Source organism: Taudactylus pleione, unplaced genomic scaffold (genome assembly GCF_031769625.1).
Source record: "Taudactylus pleione unplaced genomic scaffold, aTauple2 ptg000109l, whole genome shotgun sequence".
Taxonomy (NCBI): domain Eukaryota; kingdom Metazoa; phylum Chordata; class Amphibia; order Anura; family Myobatrachidae; genus Taudactylus; species Taudactylus pleione.
In genome coordinates this window covers 9,198,573-9,214,394 of record NW_028284511.1, presented here as the reverse complement: position 1 = coordinate 9,214,394, position 15,822 = coordinate 9,198,573, and the positions used below count along the sequence as shown (strand labels likewise).

Genomic DNA, 15,822 nt, shown 5'->3' with positions numbered 1-15,822 from the left:
CTTTTCCCTTTAAAACAAAACAGAGAATACTGTAGGTAAGATCGGGAGTGGCCTGCTGCAGGTCACAGGTAAAGGCTCAACAGGCCACTGGCAGCCCGCAGGTTGCTGGATGACCACTTGCCTATTAATAACAGTACAAATAACCCAAATGTTCTGTAACCCAGGGCAAACATTAAAGCAATTACTTTATTTAGTCTGACATGCACTAGTTTGATTGCCATTTAGGATTACAGCTAAATTTAATGGATACTCTAGTATGGTATTTCTAAATATATTGGGTTCACTAGTTAGTTAAAAACTAGTTTAAGTGTTTAAGTGCAAAATAATGTGTTAGGATGGACTATACTCATGTATGGGAGGTTTCACAACAATTAATTCAGCTTCATATATCTGGAACAGACTGTGATATATAATAAGCCCACATTACGCAATTTGCCGTTTTAAACTCAAGATTGATATTAAGAAGATATGGCCCTGATTTTACATTACATTGCACAATCAGAGGTGCTATAATGAGCCAGACCGAGGCAGATGGTTCTAGTTTATAGCAAAATATAATGAATACATTATAAAACATTTTACTTTCTTGTTGATATTATATAATATATGTGCTTTTTTTCTTTAACCCAGTTGGGGATATAATAATTATTTAAGTTCAAATATTTGCCTTTTAAGATACACAGCACACAACAAATACAGATGTTTATAATAATGTAAATGTTCTATCTGCACGAGAGATAAGATGGGTGCTATATTGGTTGCCGTCACTGGCAGTAGAACGGCTATCCACATCCCTGCTAACTTATAGGTAGCCTTGACGTGGCCCGGCGCTTAACCATATATTTGCAAATGTATGCAACAAAGACCTCTGAATTTCTATTATCAAGTATTATTCACGCCTTTCTGCTGTTTTTTTTGCAGTGTGCTGGAGGGAAACTCTTTTTTTTTTTTTCCTGTAGTTCAGAGTAACCCCCTCCCTTTACCTGTAAAAACCATTAAGTTTATACGAGCAACCACTATTTTGTATAACTTATAGGTAGGGAAAATATCAAATAATCTTTAGAAAGCTGTGTAATAATAACTGGTATCCAAACTAATGTCCAGAATTATTTGCCAGTCTATATAATCCATTTTAATGATATTTGATAACATTGACATAATATTTCATGATGTGGCCATATCAATATTCAACTGACTGCTGTAAACTTTAGAACACAGTGTTACAATATACTAACACTAACTGAGTCATTTGGTGGAATATTGAATGTTGGATTCAGATCCTGATCGTGCTCTTCATCATCATCATCATCATCATCATTTGCTTGCTGATTATTAAAGTCTTCATCATATTCATCTGCCTCCCCTTCCTCAACTCCCTCGATCACAACTACTTCTGGGGCCGTGTCCTCCCTAAACCACACTGACTTGTAACCAACATCTTCCTTAAGCTCCTTAGTTAGGATTGATTTCACCTTTGTGTCGTCGGAATCAGACTCATTTTCTTCTGTCTCAATAGGCGGACTATCGGCTGTGCTTAATGATAGTACAGGGCTTACTGCAGAAACTGAGTCCAGGAACTTGTTAGATGACATTGGCTCTATTCCGTTGATACCACCAAAGTCAGAATCCAGATTTGTGGGCACTGGTGTGGTTGAGATATCTCCCTCATTTATGAGTCCAGTACTATAGTTTGAACCTCCAAAATTCTAGAATGAGAGATGGAAACAATTAAATTATTTTATCTCAGGATGGAATCACCTGCCTCATCTGCATTTGGAGTTTATGTAACCTATTGCTCTTCAAGTTTTAAGGGGTTATCTGAGGAGTATGTGTTAACTCTAGTAAATGTCTTTATCTAAATGATTTTGACAATTGGTTGTTCCGATCCAATGGAATTGGGGAAATCATTTACAATATCGCTCAACCTGACGATGCGGCTGATGACCCCATGCAGCGAGATGTGGCAGGGTCCGACATATCGGGTGGTTGTGCACCAGATCGTCCAATGTGTACTGGCCACCCGATTTGTTGGCCCATCAGCGGGGGGATTGGCAGTCACATTGCTGGGTACATGCAGTTTAGTGTGTACCCAGCTGAAGTGCTTTCATTGGTCACATAATCTATCGTGGGGCTCTTACCTTCTGTGATGGCTGCATCAGAAGAACGATTTCATCACAAGGAAGACATGATATTTCAAATCTTCTAAAGAGTGGAGAAGTGGGGAAGTGGAGAAGTTGCCCTATAGTATTCAATCAGCTTATACCTATAATTTTATAGAATGTACTTGTAGCTAGGAGCTGATTGGTTGCTTTGGACAACTTATGAACTTGTCCTCTTCTCCACTCTTTACGAGGTTTGATACATTTTACCCATGATATGCTGAGCTGGCCATAAGAGGGTGTATTCTCTGGCCCACCCCATACCATGTCATCCTGCCACCCCAAGTCATCAGTGCAGTGTTGGACTGAGGTATGAAGGGCCCACTGGGAGAATTCAGTGATATGGACCCATACTTATGGATCTGGTCAGACTCCAGAGGCTTGGCTAACCATTAGAGAGTGTATGGTCTGGGCCCCTTTAAAAATATATATAAATACTGCTGGTGCATGCATGATAATGTACAGTTCCAGATTAATAACACCAATGCATTGTAGAGAATACACCATAGTCCTGTGCAGTAAAATGTAACATATGTATAATATATAATTCAAGTGCACAGTCTGGAACCTGATCCCTAGAAGATGGGGTGGGCACTCAGGCAATGGGGCCTACCGGGTGTTTCCCCTGTACCCCTGTGGGCCAGTCTGACCCTGCATCAATGTAAATAGTAGACAGGTACAGTGGACAACTGCGCACAAGGGGGCTGCAAAGAAGGATTGACCATGGGGGGATCACCAACCCCCAATAGATAAGTCACAAACCAAAAAAATTGGGCAACCCTAAAACTCTGCGCACACTGAGTGCGCAGAGTTTTAGGGTTGCCCAGTTTTTTTGGTTTGTGATCAATGTAAATAGGTTGGGAAGCCCCAGTGCCAATAATTATCACACTGTGACTTTCACGTCTAATTACATTAGCACAATTAGGCATCGATATGGCATATAATGGGATATATACTGCCCTATAATGGGAGCTATACAGCACTGAGAAGGTCAAACATCCAAAAAGGAGGACGTCACCTAATATATAAAACTGAAAACAGTTGTCTTTCAGCAAAAAAATGGGGACACGTGGCAGGAATTTCCACTATACAGGTGACTCAGTTTAATGAATTTTGATAATGACAGTTGCAATACTGTATATAAATATAGACACATTGATATATCTATGTTTTCTCAGTGAATTTAGTGGATATAAATAATATTATTTCAGTCATGGATATTGGTTGTTTTAAATTCAACAAGTTATACACTAGAGAAATGAAAATATGTTGGCCGCCAGTGCACTGTATTCCAATCTAACCTCCCCCACCCCATCCTCCCCGCGACGAGTACTCACCTCAGTCCCCAGTTTCACTTCATCCGCCGGCTTCAGACCAGTCAAACAGAGGTCCTCTTTCAGAGGCGGTCACAAGAAGCGATCGCTCTCTCTGAATGAGGGCGGGCGCTTCTTATTTTTTTTGTGCGGCCTCCTGGTCGCTAGCTAAGCTGTGGGTTACCACCCACAGCTTAACGACCGACCAGGTTGATGGTCGCGATGGTCAAGACCATAGGGTCTCAGCAACCGCAAGCCCCAGGGAGCTTCCTGCTATGATCGAGCAGGAAGCTCCCCACTGACATCACTGCTGATGTCAGTGCGGCCACCCACAAAACGGCAAGCATTCCGTCAGGAACGCCTCCGTTTGTGTTACCACCCCCCTCGCCCCGCCTACAAAATGGGGTGAGCTGTCGATCAACATCGACAGCCACCCCTTTTGTAGTGAGCTCCGGAGCGAGAGAGTTTCTCTCATCGAAACATCGAGCCGATGGCGAGCACTCAGCGCTTGCGACCGACTCTGAATGAGGTCCTGAGTCTCTCTGCATGTGTCGGAGGTCTAATGGGCATGCAGAAGGGTTTAATTTTATTGACCATTTACATTTTTTTCCCGTGAATGGGTGGGTAGGGGCCCCAGTGCATTGCTTTGATCAGGGCCCACACTGCTATTAAGACAACCCTGCACAGATCCACTTCATGCGACCAAATATGCAGCATCAGATCACCATCGGCAACATCAGACTGGCCATCGGGCATCTGAGCAACCCCAAGGTTGCTCAGAATGCCACGACAACTAAGCTATAGAGGCCAGTGAATCTGTGGCTCTTGTGCATGCACAGAACTAAGACCATCGGTCAATTGCGACCGAATCGCTTTAACGCCCACTTCTGAAGATGCCCCCTTGTTTTAAAAAAACAACAGAAGGAACCTATCTAAATTAGGTACAAAGAAATTATAAAAATTGTAGAAGCAGATGTTTAACCGTATTGCAGCTCTCAATTAGTATCCTGGAAATACTAACAATCAAAGAAACTATATACTGTATAAGCACAAATAAAGCATTTAGGGCTCTATTTACTACAATCCGCATTTGTAATGCAGATTGTAGTGTGATATTACCGACTGAATTCGCATTGCGAATTCAGGCAATATCACAGGGATTTACTACAAATCCCTTGCCGGGACAGAGCTTGCGAGAAAGCTCTGGGTCTGAGTCAGAGCCGGACGCTATTTGCGCTCGCTCGTTTAGAAAAAGGGGCTGGCTATATAAATTGACCGTTCGCTCTTTGCGGTCTGTTGACGCCTCTATGTCTGAACGAGCGAACAAAACATGCGGTAGTTATTTTGAAAAAACGCCCCCTGGCCACTCGCATCATACGTCATCTCCACTATTTATTTGATTAATCGAGTACATCGAACAGCGTATGAACTGCTCGCTATTCTTGTGGTTGCATTTTCCTACCGCAATCATGCGAGCAGTTCTGGCTAAAAGACACCCAACTGACGTGGTCGATGACGCTGCTTTGTTAATTATGCACACCCTTAAAACGCCCGTTTTGACCTTTTGGCACGCCTGCGTTCGGATCTCCACTCCCCGTTTTCAAGCACCTTCTCCTGTTACCACCCACAAACGCCTCTCTCTGTCACTCAAATTAGCAGGCATTCGCTATTTTGCGAGCACACGATTTTCGACCGCACTGACTGGTTCGCGCATGCGTACTAAAACCCGTACGCATGCGCAGTTGTGTGAACATCGCTCAGAGCGAACGAGCAGCCGCTTACGAGCGGCTCTGAATCAGGCCCTCTGTCCCTGCGAATCCCCTCCAGAGCCTTATCATGGTATTTTCACAAAAAAATACTGTGACAAGTGCCCCGCACATGCGCCAACCGGCCGCCACTATTATCCCCCCTGTCGCCAAGCCCCGCCCCCCATAGCTAAGCACCGCCCCCGCGATCGCGGACCCCCGCGACCCCCCCTCCTTCCCCCCACGACCCCCCCTCCCTTAATTACACTTACCTGCAATAATCGGGCCTCCAGTGATGTCCTCTGTCGCTCCGGTCATCTGACATCCCATACTGCACTGGATCCCTGGCCCTGATTCAGAGCCAGACGCTCTGAAAGAGCGCTCGCTCTGAATCAGGGCGTCTTTTTTTTTTTACGGAGCAGCCTCCTGACCGCTCGCATTTTTGTGGGTTGCCACCCACAGCTAATGCGAGCGGCCAGGATCATGGTCGCAATGGTCAAGACCATCGCAACCAACGGGCTTGCGACGAGATCCTTGTGGTAGGGTCTCGTGGCCACAAGCCCCAGAGAGCTTTCGGCTCAAACAGAGCCGAAAGCTGTCCCACTGACATCACTTGTGATTTCAGTGGGGCCGCCCCCAGATGGTAGGCGTTCTCATGGGAACGCCTCCGTCTGGGCAGCCACCCCCCCCGGCCCGCCCACCAAAGGGGGCGTGCTGTCACTCAACATCGCCAGCATGCCCCCTTTGGTGCGAGACCCGGAGCGACAGATTGCCCGTCGCTATCCGGGTCTCGCGCATGCGCATGACGGAGCCAGCTCCATCGTGCGCATGTGCTCTGGGCCACCATCGACCCGGTTGCGAGCGCTCAGCGCTTGTGACCAGGTCTGAATCAGGCCCACTGTCAGTTGATGACCGGGCCACAGTGCAGCATGGGAGACCAGCTGACCGGAGAGAGGACATCACCGGAGCCCCGAACTCCGGTCCCTGGACTCAGGCAAGTTTGTTTTTCTCTACTTTTTTTTATTTTTTACAATGAATCAGCGTGTGGTCTGTTTAGACCACACAGCTGATTATTGGGGCCGGCTCCGGGCGCTGCACGTTAGAGCAGAGCAGGAGTCTGGTAACCGGGGGAGACCCTGGATAACGCCTAATTATCACAGGGCGCCTAATAATCACAGGGCTTTCCCCGGTATTTTTTCACATTTTATTTTTAGTAACTTTGGTCAGATCACATTTCCCATTACAATTATGGGAAATGTGATCTGCTTACTAAAAATAAGTGATACATAGGGGTTGGAGTAGAATTTTACGAATTGTACTCTAATTGCCCTTTAGTAACTGTAGGTGATAAATAGAGCCCTTAGGGAGCACTAGTAAGAACCATTTGTATATTCAGTTAATAATTAAACTTACATATAAACAAATAACACTATAAAAAAGCAATATAATTAAGCTAAATAATTAAAATAAGTACATAAAAATTTTTAGAAAAAATATCTCAGTTATAAAATAATCTCCACTTTAGCTATTATGCTCAGATATGATCAAGATAATCCTCTTTATATTGAAACATAGATAAAATCCCAGTAGTTTGAATACTAATACCAGTATATGTATCCAAGTAAATGTGATGGTAAAAACACAGACATAGGGTTTCTTAGTAGGCCGATTATGAAAGGATCTGCGACCGATGCAGTGACATGCGGTGAGGTTAATGGTTGGAGAGGCACACATGGAGATGGGTCTGAGTGCTGGGAGCCTGTCTCACCCCCTACTCACCTGTCCATTGATTCTCCTACCTGCATCACACACTGTGTCTCTTTTCTTCCTCCCCCTGCTACTGCTGACTGAGCTCTGGTGGATCTCTGAGCAGTGCACTTCCTGGTCACATGACACATCCACGGTGTCCATCAGAGCTCAAGGCATCAACACACTAACACACACACAGTGAGGCATGCCTATCTTAGCTCTCTTTCTGTGCAGTATTACTAATAATGGTTAGTAATACTGCACAGAATACTGGTGTGGCCCCGCCCCCAGCTCTGCAATCAGTGTCTGAGAGGTGAGGCTGAGCTCTTTTTGCTTCACCTCTCATCTATGCAATTTTAAGAAGCTCCACAGATTTGGCCAGATTTAACTAAAAATTATTACAATAAACAAAGAAGATGCTTATAAATGATAAAAATCTTCTTTGTATTATTCGAATCGCTGTTTATGTCAAAACTCTGAAGCATAACAGGGAGTATGATAGGGGAGAGAGCATGACAGAGGAGGCTTAGCCTCCCCTGCCTACGCTGACTGCACGTCCCTGCTTTGTACGCAGACACTTGGATTTGCAAAGCCACAGGTATGAGGTGCCTCAATATAATCCCAGTGTCTGTGACATCTGCATATTTTCTCACAGCAGCTCAGTACGGGACCGCAGCAGCTTTAGTGAACATCTCTTGAACAGGATCAAAGTCCAGAAAAAGTTAGCATTTTATATTCATTTTTATTCACAATTTTCAATGATTTCCCACATGCAGAATACCTATAAATTGATGTAGAAATTGTAGTTCCTGTTCACTCCAAGTTTGAATAATCCCAGAAGCATGACAATCCTGAATATTCAGATTAAATATTATTGGCAAAATAATATCTGATGTGATCTGTCTTCCATCTTTGTCCCCCTCACACTCCCCCCATCTTCCTATTCCCCTGTCCCTCAGTTCTGTCCCCTATACCATCCTGTTTCCCCATCTCTCATTTCTGTCCCCCTTACACCAATCTCACTATCTCTCATCTTTGTCCCCTTCACCCCATCTCTCTGTCTCTCATCTCTACCCCCTCACCATCTCCCTGTATCTCTGTCCCTCTCACCCCCATCTCCCTGTTTCTCATCTCTATCCCCCTCACCATCTCCCTGTATCTCTGTCCCTCTCACCCCATCTCCCTGTCTCTCATCTCTAACCCCCTCACCATCTACCTGTATCTCTGTCCCTCTCACCCCCATCTCCCTGTCTCTCATCACTATCCCCCGCACCATCTCCCTGTATCTCTGTCCCTCTCACCCCCATCTCCCTGTTTCTCATCTCTATCCCCCTCGCCATCTCCCTGTATCTCTGTCCCACTCACCCCCATCTCCCTGTCTCTCATCTCTAACCCCCTCACCATCTACCTGTATCTCTGTCCCTCTCACCCCTATCTCCCTGTCTCTCATCACTATCCCCCACACCATCTCCCTGTATCTCTGTCCCTCTCACCCCATCTCCCTGTCTCTCATCACTATCCCCCTCACCATCTCCCTGTATCTCTGTCCCCCTCATCCCCATCTCTCTGTTTCTCATTGCTATCCCCCTCACCATCTCCCTTTATCTCTGTCCCTCTCACCCCCATCTCCCTGTTTTTCATCTCTTTCCCCCTCACCATCTCCCTGTATCTCTGTCCCGCTCACCCCCATCTCCCTGTCTCTCATCATTATCCCCCGCACCATCTCTCTGTATCTCTGTCCCTCTCACCCCCATCTCCCTGTCTCTCATCACTATCCCCCTTACCATCTCCCTGTATCTCTGTCCCCCTCATCCCCATCTCCCTGTATCTCAACTCTATCCCCCTCACCATCTCCCTTTATCTCTGTCCCACTCACCCCCATCTCCCTGTTTCTCATCTCTATTCCCCTCACAATCTCCCTGTATCTCTGTCCCTCTCACCCCCATCTCCCTGTCTCTCATCACTATCCCCCTCACCATCTCCCTGTATCTCTGTCCCCCTCATCCCCATCTCCCTGTTTCTCATTTCTATCCCCCTCACTCCCATATCCCTGTCTCTCATCTCTATCCTCCTCACCCCCATCTCCATGTCTCTCATCTCTATCCCCTTCACCCCCATCTCCCTGTCTTTCATCTCTATCCTCCTCACCCCCATCTCCATGTCTCTCATCTCTATCCCCCTCACCCCCATCTCCCTGTCTCTCATCTCTGACTCTCTTATCTCCTCCCCTGTTTCTCATCTCTGTCTCTCTTATCTCCTCCCCTGTTTCTCATCTTTGTCCCCCTCACCCTCCATCTGCCTGTCGCTCATCTGTGTCCCTCTCATCCCCCAATCTCATTGTCTCTCATTTCTGTCTCCCTTACCTTATCCCCTGTGTCTCATCTTTGCCCCCTCACCACCTTTATCCCTGCATCTCAGCTCTGTCCCCCTCAACCCCAATCTCCATGTATCTCATCTCTGGACCCCTCACCCCCCATATCCCTGTTTCTCATCTCTGTCCTCCTCATCCCCCACCTCCCTGTCTCTCATCTCTGTCCTCCTCATCCCCCATCTCCCTGTCTCTCATCTCTGTCCTCCTCATCCCTCACCTCCCTGTCTCTCATCACTGTTCTCCTTATCCCTGATCTCATTGTCTCTCATCTCTGTCCCCCTTACCTCCTCCCCTGTCTTTCATCTTTGTCCCCTTCATCCCCATCTCATTGTCTCTCATCTCTGTTCCTCTCACCGCCCATCTCCCTGCCTCTCATGTCTGCCCCCATCTCCCTGTCTCTCATTTCTGCCCCCCTCACCTCCTCCACTGTCTCTCAACTCTGTCCCCCTCACCTCCCATCGCCCTCTTTCTCAGGGATTGGGAACCTCAGGCCCAGGGGCCGTATAAGGCCCCCGGAATCATTTCGTCTGGCCCTCTGAGCTTTTTTATGCTAGAGTCATCTGGCTAGCAGGGGGCCTAGAATGGCATCCTGCAGCCAGAATTTATGCAGCAGTGCTGACTGGAGTGTCCTTAGGATGCTTCAGACAGTCACACCGCTGCCCTTACATTGCTGTAATCACGGGCGATTGTGGCCACCCGTAGCTATACGAGCGGCCAGGAGGCCACTCCAAAAAGTAAGAGGGGCGGCCCTGATTCAGAGCGAGCGCACTGTCAGAGCGTCCGGCTCTGTATCAGGGCCAGAGATCTGTAGATTCCAATGGGATAATCAGTATTATTTCCCTGCATTGGATATAAGGCACAATGATCCCTATGGCTACATGTATTTTCAAATACTGTTTCTCTTGGCCACTTATATGGAGCCCATTCTGACTAATACAAAACACATGAGCAGGCCGTGAAAAGTTTCAGTGTGTTTTCATCAAGTAGATCTTACTAATGCTGGGCATACACTATACAGTTATCTGTCAGTCATATGTCCAATCTGGCTGGTTGGAATGAAAACCGTGTAGTGTATGGGAGCAAATGGCAATTCACCGTATGGTCCCAAAACATTTGGAAAATGGGCAAAAACAAATGATTAAATTGGTTAAAGTAATTTGTTTGAACAACCATTTTTGTCTATTTTCCAGTGTTTGTGAGCAAATGTCGATTATTATTTGCTCCCATAAACTAAGGGTTATATTTACTAAAGTGAGAGTTTTTAGAAATGGAGATGTTGCTCATAGCAACCAATCAGATTCTAGCTATTAATTTCTAGAAGGTGCTAGTTAGATGTTACGTAGAATCTGATTGGTTGCTATGGGCAACATCTCCATTTCTAAAAAAAATCTCACTTTAGTAAATTTACCCCTAAGAGAAATTAATTCCAACCAGCCAGACTGGACAGATGTCTGACAGATAACTGTATAGTGTATGCCCAGCATTACTACTTTTGGGCTCATTCACATTTGGATGTAAGTAAATTTTATGACACGCATATCAGATATAGCAGTACACATCCACTTTAATGTCACGCTCATAGGTGCTGCTTTTACAATCTCCCTGAAATGTTTTTTCAAAAAGCAGACAAGTACTGTGGACCTGATTCAGACCCGTTCGCTAGCTGCGATCGCTCGCTCCGAACGTATGGAAATTCAGCTAAGTGACGTCAAGGCAAGTCATAAGCACTCCCACTTTGTTTCGGAGAGCGATCACTTTTTGTTTGTAGACGCCCACCAGCCTGTCTAAAGACGTCCACTTGCGTACGTCATCTCAAGGAAGTGCATGAAACCATTGGTACATCGATCACCATCGGATGCAATCCCAGTGCTTGAGGTTGACTATACCCTGCCGCAAGCACTGCGAGCACTGCAGTGTATATTTCTAACAAGTGACGTTTCCTATGACGCTGGATGTTAATTATGCACGCCTCTGAAATGGCGTTTAAACACTCAGGCACGCCTGCGTTCGCAACTCCACTCCACCGTTACTACTGCCCTGCCCCTGTTACCACCCACAAACGGCCTCTCCTGTCAATCATTCCTCTGGGCTGTCTTTGCAGGGCAAGCGAGCGTATCCCAATCACTCGTACTAGTTTGCGCACGCGCTCTGCGGTCTATACGCATGCGCACATTTGCAAACATCGCCAGCAACGAGCGATCGCTAGCGAGCAGGTCTGAATCAGGTCCTGTATGCTCTATTTTATTATTGTTTGACTATGTATTTTTAAATGTAATTACCTTATACTGAAGGATATTATATGTTATTTAGAATATTGCTTTAAGTAAGTTGTAAATCAGAGGGTTACTTACATCTCCATAATTTCTTTGCAGTCCTTTCCTTATGCTATTTCCATACTGCTTGTAAATGAGTAAGCCCAATCCAATCAAACACAGAGCAAGTATAACTCCCAGCGAAGCTCCAAGCACTGCCATGTCGGTGACAGTATAATATTTGTTTCCCTGCGGAGCACCAACGGTATCTGATGAAAGATAATAGCGCTATAAGAGAAGCATAAACTAAATAAATGATCATCAAGTTTGGCTACAATGAAATAGAAGCACATGTAAAGTCATTTCAGGGACACTCTCACAAAAGAATATATTAAAATGTTTAACCCAAATCTCTTGAATTTTCATATTTTTCGTTCATATCGTATAATATTTATGTAGACTCTTTATGAAATTATTTTCTCGTCAGGATTTTTCACAATAATTGTGACTACATTTGTCTTTTACAGTATACAGAACACAAGTAAATACGAGTGTTTATCTAAGTGAGTTATGAGAAAGTAGTCATTCTCAGTTGCAACCTCTAGCAGCAGAAGGGTATGAGAGGCCGGTGATCAGAATACGGACAGCGGCATCCCATCATTCTGAATCTGGGCACCCATAAAGAACAAGGTAAGTCTAACCCTTACCCCTACCCAGCGCCGCAGCAGGACGGCAGTGCACCATGTGCTGCACTGCCGCCCCTCTCGCTCGCCCCCGCCCCCGCCCCCCTCCGTCCCCTTGAGTGCTTACCTTTACGTCTAGAAGGTGGGTGGAGGGCGGGGATCTTCAGCGGCATTTCTGGTGTGCGCTGTGCAGCATTGCAGCTCTCTTCCTGCAGACCTTTACTGAGCCGGGCAGTTCGTGGCCGATGCCGCTAGAGGATTCCGCCCTGTGCGGAGACACCAGCCACACCACCCACCCTATGGCCCTGCCCCGACCCCTAACTCTCCTTCCCCGGTGCCTAACCCTAACCTCCCCGCTAGTGCCTAAACCTAACTTCCCCTTCCCCGCACCCTAAACCTAACATTCCCTCCCCGGTGCCTAAACCTAACCCCCGCCCCCTCCTCCCCGAGTGTCTAAACCTAACATAGCACTCCCTGCACCCTAAACGTAACCCTCCCCCCTAGTGCCTAACCCTAACCCTCCCCCCTAGTGCCTAACACTATCCCTCCCCCTAATGCCTAACCCTTACCCCACACTGTAACCCTCCCCCTAACCCCCGATACTTACCTTCGGGAAGCCGGCGGTCGGGATTCTGGTGCCGGGATTCCGATGCTATCGGATTTTCGGCACCGGTATTTCGGCCATCGGTATCCCGCACGCTGGGATGCTGACTACATCCCCGGTTAAACACACCCTTGTGAGCCATTGATAAGATTCTATAACTAAACTGCATGTAAATTATTCTGTGATGACACCTAGAAGCTTATAAATAGGAACAAATAATTAGTACCTTTTGATAATAGGAAAGTAATTCGTATCCAAATGAATGATCTGAATTATTTGTCTGTCCATGTAATGCAGTAATGTAGATATAGTGGTATGTATTCAAAATGTCGACTTTCAGAATGTCGACACCAGAATGTTGACATGGTGCCTGATTCAGCACAGGACGAAATTACAAAGCTGCACACAAGCAGCTTTGCAATTCCGCCCTTGCTATTTTGTTAAGGCAGCAGGAGGCGTCATGCATCCTGTATGCATTAATGATCCGAGCTGCGTCCATGCAATTAGGGTTGGGCTGTGGTTAGGGTAGGCTGTGCTTAGGGTAGGGTGCACTTAGGGTTAGATATAGCCTATACGGCCGCAACCAGGGGGGCTAGGGGGCACGTGCCTCAGATTTGAGTGGCACCAAGACAGTTTGCTGACAAAAAGCAAGGAAACCCGCAATGAGTCAGTAGCATGCAGTGATGCAGTTGCAGACGTAGGCTTCAAAAGGTATACCAGGGCAAGATTAAGGGGGGCTGGCACAGGGGATTAGTACAACCATGCCCTCCTCTCTCAGGGGGCCCCTGGCCGGAGCTCCCCTGACAAATCTTTAGCTGATGTCTGGTCTGGTGATAGTGACCAGGCTCTGTGCCTGCGCCGCTGGACTAATCAGCAGGGTGCTGGCATAGAGGGACAGGGATAACCAAGCACAATAAAAATTTAATTTTCTTCCCTATCTGCGCTGCCCGCGTAATGTCATGACATCATGCACACTATAGAACAGTGTGTGAGGAGCCTGTGGCAGCTGTGGTCTTAAGGAGGAGCATGGAAAAGATCCAGGTTAGTGGTGGCGGGGGTGGGATAACACCAACACAGGCTGCTGCTGCAGAGATATAGGGGGGACTGGGGAGAGACACAGGCTCAGGGCCGGATTAAGGGGGGGCACTGGGGGCATGTACCCCCGGGCCCCCCTCTCGGAGAGGGCCCCCTGCCACCCACCACTGATCAGACTGGTTCCCGCGATCCACAGCGCAGGCGCAGCCAGTGCTGTAGCAGCCGCTGTCTAAGACATCAATAAGAGCCCCCGCCGGCGCCGCAGAGCAGTGCTAGGTTGCCGGGCCGGCGGTGGACCAATGAGATGACAAGTTGCACCCTCCGGCTCTCAGTGACTACATGGCGCGCAGGCTGCAGGGAAGAAGCCGGGACATTGAAGGAGGGGGCGGGCGCCGGGCACGACACACACACAGCCACATATGGAGACAGAGAGGGTGGAACATGCCGCGGTGAAGCTGAGGGCGGCTGTGGCTGAGGCATTGTGTCACAGCATCATAAAAGAAAAAAGTAAGACAGGTTTGACATTTTTTTTCTTTCTTACTACATAAAATTTAACTAATGAAAGGCACTGGGTCCTATAGCTTTGCATGTGTATGTGTGTGTACATGTGTGTGTGTGTATGTATATATATATATATATATATATATATATATATACACACACACACACAGTATACAATATATCTAGTTAGAGGTGTTATGCTTGTACTTTAACACAATAATTGGAGATGGGGTTGTGTGTCCCTATGGCCAGTCCCTATTTTATTTTACCCCCTGGACGAAATAGTCTGAGAAATCTGCCTGGATTATACAGGTTTTTTGAGCGCTTATCCCTGCTTCTGTACCGAGATTGTGTATTTATCGTGTTGCATAGCAACTCTCTTTTGAAGCGCCCATTGGTTAACACACACTGGTCACATGCGCAGGGGTTTGCGTGCCGAGAGTGGAACGCATCGCTGTTCAGCACGCAATAACCGCACTGTGTTATACAATGCCTATCATGCGACAAAAGTGACTTGGCTTCAGTTGGCTAAATGAGCTGGAGATGTAAGTTATCGGTAGGTCACGGCTTTTTTTACACGTGAAGTTTGGCACTCTGGAAAAGAAACAGTATGCTGTGGTGCACTCCTACTTTAGTAGAAGCAAATAGGTACAGTGGGCCTGATTCAGACCCGCTCGCAAGCGGGTCGATGTTGGGCAAGTGCGCATGTGCACGACGGAGGCTGCTCCATCGTGCACATGCGCGAGACCCGAATAACGACGGGCAAGCCGTCGTTATGGGTCTCGCACCAAAGGGGGCATGCTGTCGATGTTGGGTGACATCACGCCCCCTTTGGTTGGCGTGCCGGGGGCGTTGCTGCCCAGACGGAGACGTTCCCATGGAAACGCCTACCATCTGGGGCCGGCCCCACTAACATCACTAGTGATGTCAGTGGGAGTGCTTTTGGCTCCAAAAGCACTCCTGGGCTTGCGGCAGACGAGACCCTACCGCAAGGGTCTCGTCGCAAGCCCGATGGTCGCGATGGTCTTGACCATCGCGACCATCATCATGGACACTCGCATAAGCTGTGGGTGGTAACCCACAGCTATGCGAGCGTCCAAGAGGCCGCTACAAAAAAAGAAAAAAAACGCCCTGATTCAGAGCAGGCGCTCGTTCAGAGCGTCCGGCTCTGAATCAGGCCCAGTGTCCTGTAGAAAGAAAGAAGGATCACTCCACATACTTTTAAATTAGTATAAATATGTACCCTGAGGAAAAGACTCATAGAGGTCTTGAAATATCGGTAACTATTTTAAACAGATTTGAACTATTTTAAAAGTTTGTGGAGTGCAGCTTTTTCCTTTCTACAGGATACCTATATTCTATATATAATATTAATATTTACCACCGAATTGTACCGTAATTCTCTCTCTA

At 46.9% G+C, this 15,822-nt stretch overlaps 1 protein-coding gene across 1 annotated transcript in view; it reads right to left on the bottom strand.

Moving 5' to 3' along the window:
- Window positions 1-1,118: 1,118 nt before the first annotated feature.
- The window catches only part of CDHR5 (cadherin related family member 5), a 128,924-nt gene continuing 114,220 nt past the window's right edge, over window positions 1,119-15,822 (bottom strand). Inside the window, exons 14-15 of the mRNA XM_088471037.1 lie at window positions 11,689-11,858; window positions 1,119-1,706 (exon numbers count right to left, since the gene is read on the bottom strand). Coding sequence (XP_088327163.1) covers window positions 1,221-1,706; window positions 11,689-11,858 — 656 coding nt within the window. The 3' untranslated portion in view covers window positions 1,119-1,220. The remainder of the gene's footprint in view (window positions 1,707-11,688; window positions 11,859-15,822) is intronic.